At 52.8% G+C, this 19,871-nt stretch overlaps 1 protein-coding gene across 8 annotated transcripts in view; it reads left to right on the forward strand.

Annotated features, from left to right (window-relative positions):
- FRMD4A (FERM domain containing 4A) overlaps positions 1–19,871 on the forward strand; it is a 644,478-nt gene that overhangs the window by 571,971 nt on the left and 52,636 nt on the right. For all 8 annotated transcript variants that reach the window (XM_051820845.3, XM_008268104.5, XM_008268105.5 and 5 more), the window contains one exon: positions 16,281–16,357. In XM_051820845.3, coding sequence (XP_051676805.1) covers positions 16,281–16,357 — 77 coding nt within the window. The remainder of the gene's footprint in view (positions 1–16,280; positions 16,358–19,871) is intronic.

Below are 19,871 nucleotides of genomic sequence, written 5' to 3' on the forward strand. Positions count from 1 at the left end.
AGCATCCAAGAGCCTCTTCACTCCAGAAGGAACCGTGAACCAGTAGTGACTTACAAGAAGGCTGGGCTTTCTGGCTTAGACACTGAAGAGTTTGCTAGAATAACAAGAACATTGGCCCCCTGGGACTCCAGGGCAGGGCGCTTTGATCTCACCCCGTTCCTTTCCTTGTGTTCTTCCCTCATCCCTCAATCAGAACACAGGCAGCCCTGTGACTTTGCTCTTCCCTGCCAGCTGATACACAGCCCCACAGTCACTGTAAGTAGCCACATAAGCTTTCAGTCCGTAATGATGCTCAAAGCTCCACACTTGATATGGAGTGAGCAGTCAGCCTAGCGGTTAAGTGGTCCAGAAGACTCCCTGACATGGGTCCCCGGCCTGGGTGGCAGGGGTCCAAACACTTGGTTAGCCTAGTGGTTAAGATGCCTGCATCAGAGAACCTGGGCTCAATTCCCTACTCCAGCTCTTGGCTCCAGCTTCCTGCTACTGCAGACCCTGGGAAGCAGCAGTGATGGCTCAAGCAGTTGGGACCCTGTCACCCATGTGGGAGACCTGGCTTGAGTTCCTGGTCCTGGTTCTAGCCCTAGTCCAGCCCCAGCCTTGGAAAGCATTTGAGGAGTGAACTGGCAGATGGGAGCTTTATCAGTCTCTCTCTCTCTTTCTCCCTCTGTGTCTTTGTCACTGTCTCAAATAAAAACTTAAAAAATAAGATTCACATGAAGTTTATTGTCTATAGCTATTTTCTGTGTACAGGTCAGTGGTATAAGTGCATTCAAGTCCTGAGAATTCTTTTTATCTTACACAGCTGCAACTCTGCCCATCCAATACTAACTGTCCATTCCCCTCCTCACCCCCGCTCCCCGACCATTGGCAACCACTATCCTACTTAATATTCTATGACTACTCCAGATACCTGGGACTTTGAGATGCAAACCAAGAGACTTTTGAAAGCAAAAGAGGCCCTTGTTGGTACTGACGCCATGAGGCAAACACAGGTGCGTGGTGGCCTCTTTGCCCAGCTCTGGGCCCTTTGCTTCAGCTCTCTCCTACTGGCTGATCTGCTACAACTCTCTTTAGTGATGCCACTGATCTTAAAGTCTCAGCCATGAATTCCATCACAGGGCATAATTCACCACAAACCTGTGTGAGATCTATGACTAGGGAGACTCCTCAGAGTCCTGGTAGGTGGAAGAGCAGCCCACAGTTATTTTCTGCATTCTTTCTCCCCAGCGTATCCAACAGGCAGTTAGCCTAGTGCTTAAAATGCCCATGGCTGGGGCTGGCGCCATGGCTCTTGGTTAATCCTCCGCCTGCGGTGCCGGCATCCCATATGGGCGCCAAGTTCTAATCCTGGTTGATCCTCTTCTGGTCCAGCTCTCTGCTGTGGCCTGTAGGGCAGTGGAGGATGGCCCAGGTGCTTGGGCCCCTGCACCCACATGGAAGACCAGGAGGAAGCACCTGGCTCCTGGCTTCGGATCGGCGTAGCGCTGGCTGTACTGGCCATTTGGGGAGTGAACCAACGGAAGGAAGACCTTTCTCTCTGTCTCTCTCTCTCACTGTATATAACTCTACCTGTCAAATAAAAAAAAAATTTTTATAAAAAAGATGCCCATGGCCTGCATCAAAGGTACTGGATACAACTCCTGGCTCCAGCTCCTAACTCAACCCCCTGCAAATGGAGACCTCACATTCTGTCTTTCCAGCTTTTCCAACAGGTGTTTCTGGTGGCCACATGGGGTTTTTGCAAGTCTTCTCAATTCTGTAACCATTCTGGAAGGCAGAGTTCTATGTGTAGTCTGTGGGGTCCCTGTACCCCCTGGGAGTGTGCTCAGCCTCCTGGTCAAGGAGCTCCCCATTCCAGCCTTTTAATGAAGAGCGGGCAGGGGGCTGAAGAGCCAGAGAGGCCCCAGGCACTCACTCCCCAGGCACTCACATATGCCTGGCAACCAAACCCCAGCCCTCCCTTCAGTAAGCACCAGAAGTCACAGCTGAGTGAATTTCCTTGCACTGCATGAGTGTACTTTGAAGTACGTAATTGAGTTTATGTTAGAGGTTTGAAAACCCATAAAAAACTGGTCTCTGGCCAGACTTCTCAGCAGCCGAGCCTGTGAAAAGTTCTTGGTCACAGATTAGCAGAGGCAAGCAGCACCCTAGGGTGCCCTGATGCGGACAGGCAGGGAGAGTGAGCACTCAACAGGAGAAGCTCCTACAGCCAACGTGAGACAAGGACCCTGGGAGGAGACCCGCCTGACGTAGGTGGGGTTGCTACTGCAGGAAAAGAGGCAGCCTTTAGTACCAAGGGACTTTTTGTCCTGGACTGCTAGTTCTCTTTAAGTACTTGTTTCGTTGAGTTTGAACTGAAGACCATCTTGTCATCATGATTAATCCGGAGCAAGATTTAGCAGTCAGAAACGGCAGAAGGGGGTGGGTGTTTGATGGAGCAGTTCAAACTCTGCTAGGGGGACTGGCTCTGTGGTGTAGTGGGTTAAAGCCCTGGCCCTGAAGTGCCGGCATCCCATATGGGTGCCGGTTCTAGTCCCAGCTGCCCCACTTATGATCCAGCTCTCTGCTATGGCCTGGGATAGCAGAAGATGGCCCAAGTGCTTGGGCCCCTGCACCCACGTGGGAGACCCGGAAGAAGCTCCTGGCTCCTGGTTTCGGATCTGTGCAACTCCAGCTGTTGTGGCCATTTGGGGAGTGAACCAGCGGATGGAAGACCTCTTTCTCTGTCTCTACCTCTCACTGTAACTCTGTCTTTCAAATAAATAAGAAATCTTTAAAAAATTAAATCTTAAAAAAAAAATAGCTCCACTTGGAACGTCCGCATTCCAAAATTGGAGTACCTGGGTGCAAGTCCTGGCTCCGCTCCTGATTCCAGCTTCCTGCTAATGTGTTCCCTGAGAAGCAGCAGGTGATGGTTCAAATACCTGGGTCCCTGCCACCCACCCTGGTGGGAAATCAGGATGGAATACTGGGGCTCCTGACTTTAGTCTGGCCCGCCCTGGCTGCTGCAGACGTTTGGGGAGTGAACCAGGAGGTGGAAGATCTCTCAGAGTCTGTCTCTGTCTATCAAATGAAAAAGAAAAAGGAAAATAAGTTCAAAAACAACAGCAGACGGACACAAGGGAGCTCCTTGGTCACTCTCCATTTCTCCCTAAGCCCTTGGCACCCACTCATCTGCTTTGTATTTCTATAGATTTGTCTGTTCTGGTCATTTCATACAAATGGCCATTGTTTCTGGTTTCTTTCACTTAGAATAACAGTTTCAAGGTCACCCATGTTGTACTGTGTGTCGGTACTCCATTTCCTTTATGACTGAATAATACCCCATCTCCCTTGTGTTTACTTTAGCATTCTCTGTACTAACAGAAGACACACACACACACACACACACACACACTGCTCTAGACCTTCGTACCTGCTATAGTCCCTCATTCAACTTCACAGCTCTGCCCCTGTCTGGTTTCTTGCTTTCTTCTCTTCCTTCCTTGATTTGCTTATTTGAGTTACAGAGAGATCTTCCATCTGCTGGTTCACTTCCCTGATGGCTGCAATAGCCAGGCCTGGGCTAGACCAAAGATAAGACATTTCATCTAGGTCTCTCCAAGGGTGTCGGGGCTCAAACACTTGGGCCATCTTCTGCTGGTCTTCTGGGGCCGTTAGCACGGAGCTAATCAGAAGTGGAGCAGCCAGGATTCGAACTGGTGCTCATGTGGGATGCTGGCGTTGCGGGCAGCAGCTTTACCTGCTACGCCACAGCGCTGGCCCCTTTGCCCCTGGTTTCTGACATGGACTCAGCTGTCACTTCAGGTGACAGCTTCCGTGGCCATCTTACTGACAGCGAGAACCCTTGTCCTATCCTCTTAGCATTCTGTGCTTGTCCCTAGGAACCACCATCCTCTGCGTAGCTTTCACTTTCCTTTCCCACCTGTTTGCCTACCCCTCCTCTCATGGAAGTGCACAGAGCAGTTCCGTTCAGCGCTGTGTCCTCAGTGCCTGCCGTGGGGCCAGGACTCAATCAGCAGGTGTTGCGTGATTAAAGGAGCCAGAGCAGAAAGTCGGCTAGCTGGCCGTGACCACCGCTGGCTGTGAGGACAGCTCCACAGTGTGTGTATCGTGGCCTCCTAGATTTGAGTGTAAACAGTTAGAGTCCTATCAGGAAAGCTTTGCAAGCGCTCCACAGAGGAAGCAAGACATTTGTAAGGGAGAGGGGGGAAGGAAGGCGGCATTGTAGCTTCTGACAGCTTAGTTTTGATGATGAAAAAAAAAATGAAAAGCATAAAAAAATTGCTTGCATCTGGGCTCCCCCTTGATTTTTATCTCTTTGCCTGTTGGTCTGAAAGGAAGCCGAGAGCTAATCTAATAGAGGCGAGAGCTCGAGATCAAATTGCCCGAGCCTGGCAGAGCGCTGAACAATGCTGGTTCATCTGGGCTCCTTGTCTTTCTCAGAAGCAGGAAGCGTGAGATTGGGAAACCCTTCTTGCTGAATCCTAGTAACCCTCTCTTTGTCTTGGGAGATTTTAGCGGCTCACTTCCACTGAACCGTGCACTGCTGAGGGATTTCTTTTTCCTTAATAAGCGTGATTCAGAGGGGGAAACCCAGGCTCGGCTGACCTTCCTGAAAATGTCAGTCTGCTTAACAGCAGACCCCAGCAGAGCTACAACATGGGTTGCACCCAGCCGTACCCACCACCTTGGGGCTCAGTATCAGCACCTGCAGGTGGGGCCAGAAAAACTCTTGGGCACTGATCTAGCCTGTTCCTGATAGGTGATCCTCAACAAAGAGGCCCAGGCAGCAGAATGAGGCGGTTGCTAGGGCAAAAGGGCTTGTGCAGATTCACTCCAGGTCGGGATTGAGACTCCGGTTTGAGACCGTGAACTCCTGGGATTGTGGACTTTCCCGGTGCACTTGGGAGTAGCTCTCAGTTCAGCTAGAGCTGCCAGAAGGAGGAGGATGGTGGTGTCTTGGGTGTGGCTTCACCCTTCTGGGGCTGGCCCCCCCGGCCACTTCCCTGTTGCCATATCCCTGGCACTTGAGAAGCGCATTGTTATCAAGACGTCTGGGTTCAGCCACCAGAGGCTCCACACGAACTTGAGCAGACAGATGAACTGACACCATGTGTCGTCTGTGATCTCACAAAGTGACCTCATCTCTCTGACTCTGAGCTGCCGTAATGCATCCCTCATAAGGCTCTTCATTTATTCGTTTGTTTGTTCTTTCAATCAGTGAACAGCTGAGTGCCAAGTATGCCCCCCCTAGGCATTGCGCTAGGGGCCAGGAAAATACTGTACATTCCAGGTGCAGAAGACGCTGGACTAGAAAAGACAGTTAATCTGCAGGGTTTGGCAGAGGGGTGCACATGACCCCTGGGAGAACTGGCCTACAGGAAGCTGGGGTGCTGGGGAGGGTAGGCTCCTGAGCGGAAAAGCCTGTTTCCTCCTCTGTTCTCACCCTTCCTCCTCCCCCAAACCCACAGTCTCCAAGATTCTGCTCACCGAGGAATCTCTCTGGTGGAACAGGGGCCAGAAATCAGAGCTCCAGAAAGGACCGGCCTTCCTGGAAAGACGGAGGTTGTAGACTTGCAGTCTGCACCTCTAGAAAACACCTCCTTGTCTCTCTTCTTTCCAGGAAGGACTTGCTCCGGCAAGAGGGTCCCTAGAGGGAGACATTACAGCCACCCAGGGCCCCAGCTGTCGAGAAGTTGGCTCAGACCCCGACCCCTGCATACCTCAGGTCAAGTTGGGAGGTCAAAGCCTTCAGCAGGAAGTGGGGCAGGCCCCCCCCACTCCCCCGTCCTGCTGGCTGCACTCACCATTGCAGAGCAACCAGCAAGACCACAAGGGTTGCCCCAGCTGCAGCAGCCAGCCACAAACCCCTGGCATGCTTCCCCGCTCACCACCCGACTCCCTGGCTCGCTCTCCAACCAGGAGAGCCTGGAGCTCACCCCTGAATCTTGAAGAAGTCAGTGCACCTCCCTCCCAGTACCCACCGAAACCACCATTGGCCAGGCCTTACCCCTCCGCAGCAGGGTGGGCCAGTTCTGGAAGCACAGGCTGGGACGTGGGGTTAATGTGCAAACAAGCTGCCGTTAAATAATGATTCCTAAAGAGCCCCGGCTGGTTTACCTTACGACACTAAGCTGGGATATTGTCCGCTTCTCTTTTTCAAAGGCTTCAAGAAGCAAGGTTTTAATTACGAGTGCTTACCTGTATTTCTCTCTCCCATCCCATCTCTGCCTTCCTTGGAGTCAGGTGACTGCTGCAGAGGCAAGCAGAGTGTTCCTTGGTTGCCACACCTCTGCACAGAGCTCCCAGGCAGGAGAGCACTGATGATCCCTGCCCCTCTCCAAATAGAAAAGTAGAGGTACCCCCTGCAAAGTCTACCCTCCAAAGTAAACAAAAACAAAAGCAAAACGCCAACTTTACAGCAATATGAAAAGAGGCAAACCTTTGCAAAGCAGATGAAGTGGGCCACCAAGTCTCCCCAGATGTGCCAGACAGGAGAGTGTTTCAGAGTGTTCGTGGAAAGTGAAAGAGTGAAAGTAAGGGGTCACTATGTGACACAGCGAGTTAAGCTGCCCATGACACCAGCATGCCATATCGGAGCGGTGGTTTAAGTCAGCTGCTCCGCTTTCCAATCCAGCTCCCTGCTAATGCGCCTGGGAAAGCAGCAGCGGCTGGGCCCCTGCCACCCACGTGGGAGACCCAGATGAAGTTCCTGGCTCCTGGTTGGAACTTGGCCCAGCCCTGGCCACTGTGGTCATTTGGGGAGTGAATGAACAGATGGAAGATCTTTGTCTCTCCCTCTGTTTGTCACTCTGCCTTTCAAATAAATGGAAGAGATCTTTAAAAAAAAAAAAAGTAAGGGCCCGCACCACGGCTCAACAGGCTAATCCTCCGCCTTGCGGCGCCGGCACACTGGGTTCTAGTCCTGGTCAGGGCGCCGGATTCTGTCCCAGTTGCCCCTCTTCCAGGCCAGCTCTCTGCTATGGCCCGGGAGTGTAGTGGAGGATGTCCCAAGTCCTTGGGCCCTGCACCCCATGGGAGACCAGGAGAAGCACCTGGCTCCTGGCTTCGAATCAGCGCGATACCCTGGGCCACAGCGCACCGGCCGCGGCAGCCATTGGAGGGTGAACCAACGGCAAAAGGAAGACCTTTCTCTCTGTCTCTCTCTCTCTCTCACTGTCCACTCTGCCTGTCAAAAAAAAAAAAAAAAAAAAAAAAAAAAAAAAAGCCGGCGCCGCGGCTCACTAGGCTAATCCTCCGCCTAGCGGCGCCGGCACACCGGGTTCTAGTCCCGGTCGGGGTGCCGGATTCTGTCCCGGTTGCCCCTCTTCCAGGCCAGCTCTCTGCTGTGGCCAGGGAGTGCAGTGGAGGATGGCCCAGGTGCTTGGGCCCTACACCCCATGGGAGACCAGGAAAAGCACCTGGCTCCTGGCTCCTGCCATCGGTGCGCCGATGCGGTGCGCCGGCCGCAGCGCGCCGGCCGTGGCGGCCATTGGAGGGTGAACCAACGGCAAAGGAAGACCTTTCTCTCTCTCTCTCACTGTCCACTCTGCCTGTCAAAAAAAAAAAAAAAAAAAAGTAAACATTTTATTTGGGTGCAGAAATGTTGAGAACAACACATAGTTTTTTCATAGTACACATTTTCCATGAACTTTTTGAAGACCCCCTCATATGTCTCAGACTAATTAATTCACCCCACTTTGAACCTCCCGCAGAGGCAACTCATGGCCTTCGAAAGGGAAAGACTGGAGATCTGAGGGGTTAGGCCGGACATCACTGGGTTGCAGTGCTCTGGACCCAGATAATCGGAATCCCTGGGCAGCCCCACCACTGGAGCTCTGCCCCTCATCCATCCCCCAGAGGCACACTCTGCGGGGGAGAGAAATCGCATCAGGAGACATAGGACAAGAGAGGAAAAGCTCTCCCAGCTTCTCTCTAAAGTGTTTACGTTTCCCAAAGCTTAATAATGAGGTCTTTCATCAAGAAAAAAAAAAAAGTATGCACAAGGAAATAATATAGATAGAGTCCCTCTAGGGAGAGAAATCAGAGGATCTCCAGTCTAATAATGGGGGATATGAAATGGCCCTGCTGCTCCGTAGGCCTGGTAAGGGCGTGTTAACCTCTTTCTTTCTTTCCTTCATGCAATGACTCTCAGGCCGGGGAAAGCAAAAAGGATTCTGATGGGTTAAAAAGAGGCCTTCCATTAAAGGGTCAAGGCCGGGTGCTCTGGGCATCTGTCACTGGATTAACCAAATCAATTTGGAGCTCGTGTTGTCAGACAGTGAGGAGGAGGCAACTGGCCAGAGGAACATCTTGATTCCATTAGGTCTGGCTGCAGAGAAAAATCAGCCATTGTTTTCTTTGCTGAGTATGTGGCCATCTCTGCAGAGGAAGAGGGCCTGGGAGCCCTCCTCCAAAGCAGCTAGTGGAGGATGGCCGCGTTCAGGAGCCTAACCGCCTGTGGTCGTGGTTTGCAGGTTTTGGAGGGCCTGATTGTGGGTCCCGTGCTAGAGCATTCTGCGTGAGGCTGAGTCGTGTTATAATGAGCTACTTTCTTCTTGGGGTGATATTTAGAGGTCCTAGCGGGAAACTAGTCCAATGGGGACACTGGTCCAAATTGCAATGGACTGGGGCATTGTCTGTGTGACACTAGGGATGCGTGGGCCCCTGATGACAACACGGCAGACTCCAACAGATGTGGAATGAACGAGACCCCCGAGTGAGGCTCAGGCTTGCATTATAACAAGTCCAGGGTTACAGAGAACATTTGTTAATGTCTGGGCATCACATTGGTCATCTCTCAAAGAAAATTACACAGACCTGTATTTGGAGCCGATGTGTCTTTAATGTTTTTAGAACTTCTTTTTTTTTAATAGTAAAAATAATCCTGGCATGTAACTGATGAAATGGGGTAGATACAATAACAGCTAGTATTTACTGAGTGCTAACTGTGCACCAGGCATCATTAAGTGCTTGATTAAGTCAGCCCTCAATGAGAAAAGCGTCTTTATTAATATTAGCTCAGAGATGAAACAGATAAGATACAAATGAAATGGCAAAAGTGGCACACAAGCATAGCTTTGAAAACCATGCTTGTAACCGGTACTGTTCCACACGGTCTTCCCTAAGCAGGGAATGCTTAAAACCAGCTACTTTATTTTTAAATTCCAAAGAGCAGCGGCGTGACACTGTCTGGATTTACGGCACTGACCCTCAACCCATGCTTAGAAGGCAGGAAACCCCAGGCACCCACCCACCCCCTCGTCTCAGAGATGAAGGGCACAGAGGGCCTTACAAAGTCAGGGCCCGACCACAGCCCTCTCGATTTCCACGCCAGGGTGCTTGCTCCCAGAAATGATGACCTGAAGGATCGGGCGAAAACGATGCTCATGAGTGTTGAGTATCTGAGACAGACTGTCTTAGTAAGGGAGCACAGCCTCTCTGCAGAGTGTTCCAGGCCTGGGAGGAAGCCAGAGATGGTTCTAAGCTCCACTGTGGCCCTGATGGCTGCAGCCTGCATGCAGGATACCTTGGGTAAATCCTGTCTGCCCAACTAGATTGTAAGCTCTTTACAAGTGTGGTCATCCCTTGGTGTCCACAGGGGCTTGGTTCCAGATAACAGAATACACACATGCTCAAGTCACTTCTGTAAATTGGTCCCGTATTTGTGCATCACTTACACGGTCCTTTAAGTCGCCTCTAGATCACTTACCATGCCTGATGCAAAGTAAGTGCTGGGTAGTTACACCAGGGGCCGGCACTGTGGTGCAGCGGTTAAAGCCCTAGCCTTAAGCACCAGCATCCCATGTGGGCGCCGGTTCTGGTCCCGGCTGTTCCTCTTCCAATCCAGCTTTCTGCAGTGGTCTGGGAAAGCAGTAGAAGATGGCCCAAGCCCTTGGGCCCTTGCACCCATGTGGGAGACCCAGAAGCAGCACCTGGCTCCTGGCTTAGGATTGGCGCAGCTCTGGCCATTGTGGCCATCTGGGGAGTGAAACAGCAGATGGAAGACCTCTCTCTCTGTCTCTCCCTCTCTCTCTATTTATTCAAATAAATATTTATTCAAATAAATAAAATAAATCTTCAAAAATAGTTACACCAAAGTTTTTACAGAGTGATGTCGAGCAAAAGTGTGTGCATTTTTGGTACAGATGCACTTTTATTTTTGATATTTCCAATCTGCCACTGGCAGAACCAGTGGAGGCAGGACCCAGGGCCCTGGAGGGCTGACTATGTAAACAGGTGTTTGGCATCCATCCTTCCCCTTGCCTGTTAGCATGGGCGGGTACAGAGTGGACAGCCGCTGCATGGATGGTTGGGATGAGATGGGATTAGCTATTGCCCAAACTCCTGGAACTTTGCTTCTATCTTCTTTATGAATAAAGTAAATATATTGATTGCCTGTGAACCTGATATTTTAAAGACCTCCCTCTGACCTATGGTTCCAGGCCACTAAAAACATGCACCTGTTTCTGTGGAACTGGCTGTACCGCAACAGCAGAACCTTGCCAAAATGCAGCTGGCAAATCACCTGAGAGCATGGGCCTGGGTGTTCTTCCGCACCCTTGCATCTGGATCTCCAGCCGCTGTGGTTCAGCAGCTCTTTCATTTGTCCTGCAGGCAAATGAAACTCAGTTCTGTTTTGTAAGATTTATTTATTTACTTATTTGAAAGGAAGAGTTACAGAGAGAGAGGGAGAGAAAATCTTCTATCTACTGGTTCACTCCCCAAATGGCCGCAAGGCTGGGGCTGGGCCAGGCCAAAGCCAGGAGCCAGGAGCTTCTTCCAGGTCTCCCACATGGGTGCAGGGGCCCAAGGACTTGGGCCATCTTCCACTGCTTTCCCAAGCCAAAGCAGAGAGCTGGATTGAAAGTGGAACAGCCGGGATACAAACCAATGCCCATAGGGGATGGCCACTGTCACAGGCAGCAAGCAGCTTAACCCACTCTGCCACAGTGCGGCTCTGTTCGCCAAGGGTTTAAATACACCTACAGGTCCATAAGTGGCAGTCTGCCTCTGGAACGTGAACAGAGCAGAAATGCAATAGGAAAGGGGATGTTTGTGTTGCATGTTTCATTCTGTGCTGGGAGATTATTCCTGCCCGTGAGTCTGATTCTCATTAGAGAACCCTCTGCCTGTCTTGGGAAAGTGGACAGCATCGTTTAGGCTGCCAAGAGCCTGATCGTTGGAAGAAGTGACCGTTCACTTGCCCAGAAACTTGAAACAGCTTTGTTCTCCTTCAGTGTCAGAGCTCCATGGTGTGTTAGAAAAAGACCAGGATGCAAGTCGTAAGACGTGGGTCCCGACATCAATTACTTAATTTAGCTTCTGCCAGTCCCTTAACCTCTTGCCACTGGGGTTGCTTTATCTGGGAAAAGGAGGAGGTAGACCAGATGGCTGCAGCGATTCTGTATAATGGCCCCTCTGGAAGAAGCAGGAAGTTACTCATAGGGAGGTCATTAAGAGGCTGGGTGACTCAGCCTCGGGGACAGGAGGAAGACAAGGCTCCCTAAAGTCCTAGTCAAGAATCAGAGCCACAGGATGGAACCTCCTCCCAGGCCTTTATTTCTGCATCATCCCGAGAGCTTGCCCACCGCGCCACATGCTAGCCGAGCACGCAATAAATGCTGACGGGGGAGGAAGTCCAGTGGAGCCAAGGACCCTTCCCCTGGCCCTGCCTGCAGCCCTACACAGGATGTGGGAATGCAGCACACCCACTAATAGGAACCAGTCTGACGGAGGCCCCTGCTCATTAAGGATTTATAGTGTACCCTGTCGCACTCAGGGCATGGAGGCGGTGTTTATTAGCCGCCCGGTTTGCTCTCCTTGGGTAAACGATTCCCATCTCTTGTTTTGTACATGAAGTCTCAGAGGCCCAGGATGGGGAAGGGAAGGACCTGTGATTGCCTTGGCTGTAGCACCCAGTCAAGGTCAAGAAACCAAGAAGCCGCATCTGGGACCAGAGAGGGTTCCAGTGATGGCGACAGACACCGGCTCCATGAAACCACTTCCTGGTGGCGTCTCTGAGCTTCTCTTTTCTGCGCATGCCCCGATCATTCAGGCTGTTCTCTATCATGATCATTGTTTTTTTAGTGCTTGGTCGAAAGCTCCTGAAGACGGAGGCATTGCTGTGTGCAAAAAAACGGAGGAAGCCAGGCAGAATAAAAGACAGTAATCGTTATTGTTGACAGGAGAAGAGGCAAGCAGAGACATCTTGGAAGATGAAAATTACTTGGTTTTATACTGCCTACTTACAGTTACGTTGTTGCCCATTTGCAAGAAACCATTCCACTTGTAAAGTTAACCACCCATTAGTGAGTAAGAGCTGTTCCCATTAATTGGTGGACTCAAGGGGAAAGCAGCATAGTTAGAGGTTGGAGTAATGGCCCAGGTGTCCTTGACTTCTATTTCTGGTTTCTTCACTAAGTGGCTGGGTGGCCTTAGGCAGTTTTCCCTCATTTCCCTCGGCTTCCTTTTCCCCTAGAAAAAAAATGTCCCGCTCACCCTTCTTGGAGTATGCTGAAAGATCATAGACAATATTTGCAGATATTTGCAGAACTTTTGAAAGATGCCTGCAAGAAGTGCGTCTGAGGGGCCTTTATTTCACAGGCATTAATTAATGAACCTTTGATTATTGATAGAATACATATTCCAGCTTTTAATTAGCTCCTTGGGTGGAGCTGGCCATGGAGTCATGTAATAGCCTATGGGAACCAGCCCAGTGCTAGCGATGAACATGAGTGACTGCTGTGTCTTTCTGTGGTGGCAGGGTTGCACTGGCCACCACCAGCCACCACCGCAGCCAGCGAGGCTCCCTGGAATTGGCACAGAGGCTGCCCCAAAACCTGCACAGTCAGAGCCCCGCCCCAGACCCTGTCTACCAAGCTCAAGTGTCTCTCATTCGCTTGCTTGCTTGTTGCTTTTGCCCTGCCAGCCCTGTGACGAGCAGGCAGAGTCCCCTAAGCTATGGGGCACAGGGCCATTTGGGCAGGAACGCCCCCAGGCCCCCTGTGAAGAACACAACACCTTTAGGACAAGTGGCTACTGGCCGTGGTGGCCCGCAGCACTGCTGCCGTCTCTGTCCAGGCTGCCTTATGACTCCTGCTCCCCAGGGTGTCCAGCTCTGCAGCTCCTCTTCTCTGCGAGCCTGAGAAGGAAGGGACCAGGCCGGTGCTTCACATGTGCACCTCCTCTTGGGTTCCTGGGACCCTTCTTACATCTCAGTAAAACAGTGCCATTTGCCCTGAAAAACCCTTTGCGTGCCTTCCTCTCACCCTCAGTCTCCCATCCCAGTATTTCATTTGCAAAACAACAAAAATCATGCTGCTTAACACAGACATCAAGTGGCATCCTGTATTTTGTCCCCTGGAGTCAGGAGCCCAGGTTCACTGCCACGGGCAGGCCCAGTGGCGGTGGCTGGAGCAGCTTGCAGCACACGGTTCTGTTGGGGGCCTCTGGCAGATGCCAGGTCGTGCACACCAAGCAGCAATGTGAAGGCTCGGCGTGTGTTTTAAATTGCAAGGAGTGGGGGAAGGAGGAGTTGCCAGGGAACCAAGTTCTGCTCTGGGGTTCTCCATCGGGTTGGGGGGGGGCTTCAAATGCAAGGCACAGCTGGGCTTTCTTGGAGCAGGCGCACACCAGGTGTGGTTTCCTTTCCTCCTCGTGGTGGGCTGGAGAGGCCAATGCTTTGGCATTGGCCCTGGAGGTTGCATTCCTACCCCACCCCCCACCCCCGCACCCCCCGCAGCGTATCGCGGAGCCCAGGCCACAGCCCACCAGAACCCAAGGCCACAACCAGTACCATGATTTTCCAGGCCCCCTAATCAAAACATAGCCAAAATTTTCAGTGTTTAATCAAGACCGGGCCCTTTTGAGCAAAGGGCTCTCAGATCATACGCTCAGAAAACCAGGGCTCTCTAAGCGGCCACTGTGCCTGGATGCAGAGTTAAGACCCAGGCCCCTTCAGGGTCCAGCCACCTAACCATGCATATCCCATTCCTCCAGGGGTTAGGAGGATAAATTCATCTACATGAAGAGAATACAGTGCAGCTGAACATTAGCAGCTGGACAACCTGGAGGAAAGTGTCGGGGGAGGGGGCAGAGAGAGACGGACAAAGACAGACAGAGAGAGAGAGAGAGAGGGTTGGGAGAGTCATTCTTTATCCTTAAAGATTTCCAGCACACAAATAATCTAATTTAATTTTTTTAAAAGCCCCAAAGACAGGGCTTGATTTAGGAAATTTAATAAAAGAAATATTCCAGTTGCTCTGAAGCTTATTCTCTTACTAGCCAGGATTTGGGAGAAGTAAGAACACTTGGGGATCATGGTGAGATCCAAGTCTGGTGGGGGCTTGGTTTGTGCCAGCCCTGTGCTAACGATCTGCTGCTGCAATCATGGAGCCATGGAGCCATGATGGCCATTCTACGGGTGGGAAAACTGAGGCGAAAGGAAATGCTGTCCCTTTTGCCTGAAGTCCAGCAGCTTGGAAGCAGTGAAGCCTGGGGTGAGACAGATGCAGGCAGACCCCAGAGCCTTCATGCCTGGCCACATCACTGTGTGTACTGCTTCCGGGTTTTAAGGGCAGTGTCACTGCACCTGTTAGTCAGGGTGTTTGTGTGCCCGTGACAGAATTCAAGTGAGAAATCTATAACTGTGTAACAGCTGGGGGGGGGGGGTGCAGAGAGGACCTTGGGGATGATATGATGGAGAGGCTGATGGGAGCGTGAAACTCACAGGCAGCACGCAGTCAGTGATAGGAGGTAGAGCTGTCCGAACCAGCCCAAAGCTTTGGGCCCATTGCTTTTCTTGAACTGCCCTCCACCCATCTAGATTTGACCCTTAAATAAAAATAAAAATACAGTTCCCTTGCATTTTAAGCTGCAGACAAAAGAGGTGGTGCTGCAACAAGAGATACTAGGTATCCTTTCCCTGTAACTCACACAAGCAAAGTCGTTGAAAAGTTCCAGAGAAGAGATTGCGAGGATAACAGCATGCAGCCGCTCTGGAATCTGTTTTTTATTCCTGCCTCATGTGATGGCTGGGGTGGCGAGGCCGGTGGGCAAGCAGTCCCCTCAGCAGCGTCCTGGGCTTGGGAAAATGAGGTTGGTCGGATGCAAGGAAATGGCCCTTGTGCCTTTAAGGTGGGGGAAGGAACAGGAGCACTTGGGATCAGAATGAGACCCTCAAAAGCAGATGCCTTGACTCAGGGGTTCCCACCGGGAGGAACTCAGCCGGGGTTCCCAGGAGGAGAGACAAGAGCAAGGAGTCTGCTCTGCCGTCTTCAGCATTACGTAAACTCACATTCTCCGTATATACGGAGGGGGCGTGATGGCTGCAACACCAAGACAGATGTGTGGGCTCGTGATGGGGACCTCCTGCGTCCTGTTCCAGAGAGTTAAGCAACTGGCGTTTTCCTGCCGTGAAAGACCCCTGCTCCTAGAGGGATTACAACACGAAGCCCTACTCACTTCCCGGCACCATGCTCAGCTTCTTAGTTAACTGGGGCTCGCGCTCCCGGAGAGCTCTCGCCTTTGTGTGTGTGCTGCAGAAGGAAGAATGGGCTTGCCAGGCTCACACTGTGATCCCGAGCTGCCTAACCCCGTCTCTGACTCTCCCTCTCCCATCCCAGCAGCCTCCGCCCTTGGCGCTTACATGAGTGGGCAGGAAGTGGAGTCCCGATGGGAGGCTGGGATTTGAACGCCTTCCCGTTTCAGCACTAGAAGGGAGGAAGCTCCGTTCAGCACTCCAGGCAGATGGCTACTGCTTCCTTCTGAGAGTGCTTTCCTCTGGGCTCCTGCCCCTCCCTCCTTCCCTCCCTCCCTTTCCCCTCGGCTCCCTTCCCCCCTCCCCGCCCCCCTCTCCTGGGAGGGAGAAGTCTGCAGAACCGGGCAACTGTCTTGGAGCATTCAACAAAGGCAAAGCAAAAGGGGGACAACTTGAAAAGAACTTGTTTTGTTCTCCGTTAAAGAGACCTGCAGGAAAACCCACACCCACATTGCTGGCTGTGGACTGGAGAGCCGCTGTTGCTGCTGGGGTGTGTGTGTGTGTGTGCGTGTGTGTGTGTGTGTGTCCACCGCCGCCTGGGCTGCTGTGTATCTCAAGCAAGAGGCGGAGGCGGAGGCGGAGGAGGAGGAGGAGGAGGAGGAGGAGGCGCCAACAACTGGACTGTCTGCCTTGATAAGGAAACTGCCAGCTGTCGAAAGTTAACCAGCCAAGCAGGGACCGCGGCAGCCCGTGAACCAGCCGCTCCCGCCCTTAAACCACGCTGTTTTCTGTCCAGATCTTCCAATGGAGGCAGTTGGAAAACCTGTATTTCCGAGAGAAGAAGTTTTCTGTGGAAGTTCATGACCCACGCAGGTAAGCTTTCGATGTGCTTTGCCCGTGGGGAGCGCTGGCCGGAGGAGAACTGGGGCTTATTTGTAGCTGTCATAGTTTGTGTTCCATTCGGGGCAAGGGGGAGAGAGAGGACAGTGAATCGGGGAGGACGGAGCCCAGATCCGACAGGAAGGCTCCACTTTGTGCTGCTTCTGCCGATAAACGCAGTGGGTCCCCATGCGTGCGTGTGTGTGAGCGTGTGTGTGTGTGTGTGTGTGCGTGTTCAGGAAGGCTGAGTGGCACGTCTGAGCCAACACTAGACTGAACGGGAAGTGGCCTGCACACCTGTGGGAAAAGTTGGAAGGATTCCTTGTCCGAACTCCTAAGAGTGCTTCGGGCAGGACAGCGAGCCCCAAGAGGAATCTGTCACCGAAGCAGTTGTGCCCAGGTGTTGCATTCCCGGAGCTGTGATTTGAGGATGTGAGTGTTGTGGGTGGATGAGAAAGCAGCACAGTCCTTCTCCCCACCACCCAGCATGGAAGCCCGAGAGTCCAAAGTCAGATGCCAGACAATAGGGCCCCAGACTGGAATGAGGTCTGGGCAGCTCCTGCCCTCCACTCTCCCTCTCTTTGTCTGCCGGCCCACGACTGGTGGAAGAACTCCCCTAAAACCAGCCCTGACACCTAACAATCAGTCACTTTCTGATGCTCCAAAGACAGACTGACAAAAGACAGCCCTGAAAAGCTAGCAAAAGGATCCTGACTCCGTGTGGGGAAGCAAAGTGCGTTTGGGTGGTGTTGACACCTGGCCCTGGGCTTAGAGGGAGGAGCTGGCACCGAGTGCCCCTCACACATGGCCCCTGAGCAGACAGAGCCAGCCGCCTGGCCTGCCCGGGAGCTCTGGATGTCCCCTGGTGCCCTGCAGCCCGTGATATACCCAGTGGGACTCCAGGCTGCTGCCATGCCGCGTAATCTGCAGGGGCAGCCTCTGTGGGGCGGCTTATCCCAGCCACACAGCTACGCCGGCACTTGCAAGCAGAGGACCTGTCAGAGCCCTGTGGCCCTGCCGCTGCTGGGTGACGCTGATTGCGTGAAGCAAGACAGCTCGTCCCGTGCTTCCTGGGGCCCTCAGATCCATCTGCATGGGCCAGGAGGGGAAAGACAGACTGAGGGGAAGACTCCAGCCAAGCGGGAACTCACTCTGTTTTTTCCCGGCCAGCTGGGTCACACCAGACTCTTAGGCACGGGAGAGGAGGGGGGAGACTTCAGAGTGGAGAGGCTGAAATGCATTTTGTCACGGTGGGTCGGGTGGAAGAAAAGGAAGAATGGGCCAGGGGTTTGAGCCCCAGGGATGGACAGGCTCACCATGCTCATGCTGGCCTGGGAATTCTGCTAACTCAGCTGCATCTTGGACAAATCCTTTCACTGTATGTGTGTGTGTGTGCATGCACACGCATGTGTCTGTATGTGTCATCCATCCAGTGGTGTGATACTAAGTCCCCTTTCCTTTTCCGAAGCCCAGAGGGTAGGAAAGGGTGCAAACTTTACGGACTGCTATTAAGAGTCATCTGCAGCCTAGTAAAGAACAGTGCTCAACTTCACATTTGGGGAGGAGCCACCGTGTGCCAGGCCCCGTGGGGAACAGGAGGCTGGCAGAGGCAGAGGCCTGGGCAGCGAGAGAAGGAACTGCTTGCTGCACGTGGCATCTCCTACACACTGGCGCACGTGTTCTCTCTAGTGCTCACTGCGACTCCAAGACACCAGTGGAGATTTATTCTTGAGAAGCCAAGGCACGAAGGATGAATCTGCCACAGGCTATAGATTGCTAGGGCCTGGTAGAGGCAGGATTTGAACTCACAAAGTCTGGCTCCAAAGCCCCCGTGCTTGACCACTGCACTCTCCCCAATGGGTACCGGGTGTCAAATGGGCCCAGGCATGGACGGTGAATGCACTTGCTATTAGCCGAAAGGCCAAGAAGCGATGGACGGTGAATGAGGCAGTGGCCAGGGGTCAGTGTGGGTGAGGAGCCGCTGCTTGGGAAGGAGACGTCTGAGCTGAACCCCACAGGGGATGAGAACGGGAGCCCTGAGAGGGGCTGTAGTGTCAGGTGGGTGTTTCCTTGGCCCTGAGGCACAGGTGGGTGGGAGAGTGTCTGGTGTGCAGAGAAGAGGGAAATGGGGGAGCAACCCCCCCAGAGCCCCGTGCCATCCCAGGGTGAGGGGAGAGGCCCAGGGAGGAACCCAGGTGGACCTCAGCTTGCAAGACACTTCTTCCCCACACCCAAGGAAGGGAGCATTGTCTTGGGTGACACCGTGGCGGAGCCAAGGCTGCAGTGACTCAGTGAGCTCTCTTTCCACAGTCCCATGGTGCTTTGCACGTTGAGTCTGTCATCCTCTTGCCTGTGGCTTTGCTTCCTTGGAGCAGGGAAGCCTTTATCTGATTGACCTCACAATGGGATGGTGTTCGGAGCCCAGGCCCTTCCCCAGGCCGGGAATGGCGTCAGCCATGGTGGCCAAGTGACTCAGGTGTCATGGGTAGCAGCCATCCAAGGGGAGAGGGTGCTTCCTGGGCTGGTCAGCACATGCGCGGTCCGCAACGTGCAGTGGGATTTGTCCTGCACAGCCTCCCTGCACATCTGCCTTTGCCTCTGCAGTTCCTAGGCTTGGCAAATGGTGCACGTCTAAAGTTTGGGCAGCAGAGAGGGGTCCGTGGGGTGGGCTGGGGTGGGCCTGGGTGGGGGACAAGCTGCGAGGGAGCCCAGAACACCTCTGAGGGTGTGTGGTGTGGGTGCTCGTCTGGAGCTCCCCAGCCCTCCCGCACACAGCTCACCTTGGCAGCAGCAGCCCTGGCCCTGCCCGGCTTGAACTGCCTTGACTGAAAGCCACTCCATGTCCCTTGTCCTCTCTGCTTCAGCTTTCCTGGGGGAAGAAAGGAGTTTTGTTCCCTCCCAGCCCGGCAATTGCTTTGGAAACCAAACCGGAGCTCAGAGCGAGGCTTCTTTGTGCAGCGACCCAGGCCCCCGGGGCCCCTCCTCCATCCCTGCCGCCTCCTTGGCAGTGATCTCATGCCCTGCTCGCAGCTTCCCCTGAACTGCTGTTTACTCCGGGGGGAGGGGAGACCCGCCAGCGGTCAGCATCCTGAGCCGACCTCTGGGCTGGAATTTCTCCTGCAGAGTGGAGAAGACCTGTTCAGTCTTTAACCCCCCAAAATAAGATGACAGGAGCAGCTTTCAATGTCCTGTGAGAGAGATTTGCCATGAAAAAGAAAATGCTACTTTTCAGGAGTCCTGGTTTTCCAAGATTTCTTCCAAATTAGATTTCTTGATCTTAGAAACACACGTTTCTTCTGATCTATGAATCAAGCACCCTAAACCCCGCCCAACTTCCCATCACCTCCTCTCTCTTTCTCTCTCTTTCTCTCTCTCTCTCTCTCTCACACACACACACACACACACACACACACACACGGACAGATGGATGCCCAAGGGTGTACAAGCCAACACACGTTCTCAGATTCATTTACTCTCAGATTTAATCTGCCCGTTCCACAAAATATAC

Source organism: Oryctolagus cuniculus, chromosome 13, assembly GCF_051225735.1.
Source record: "Oryctolagus cuniculus isolate XC-2025 breed Fujian yellow rabbit chromosome 13, ASM5122573v1, whole genome shotgun sequence".
Classification (NCBI taxonomy): Eukaryota; Metazoa; Chordata; class Mammalia; order Lagomorpha; family Leporidae; genus Oryctolagus; species Oryctolagus cuniculus.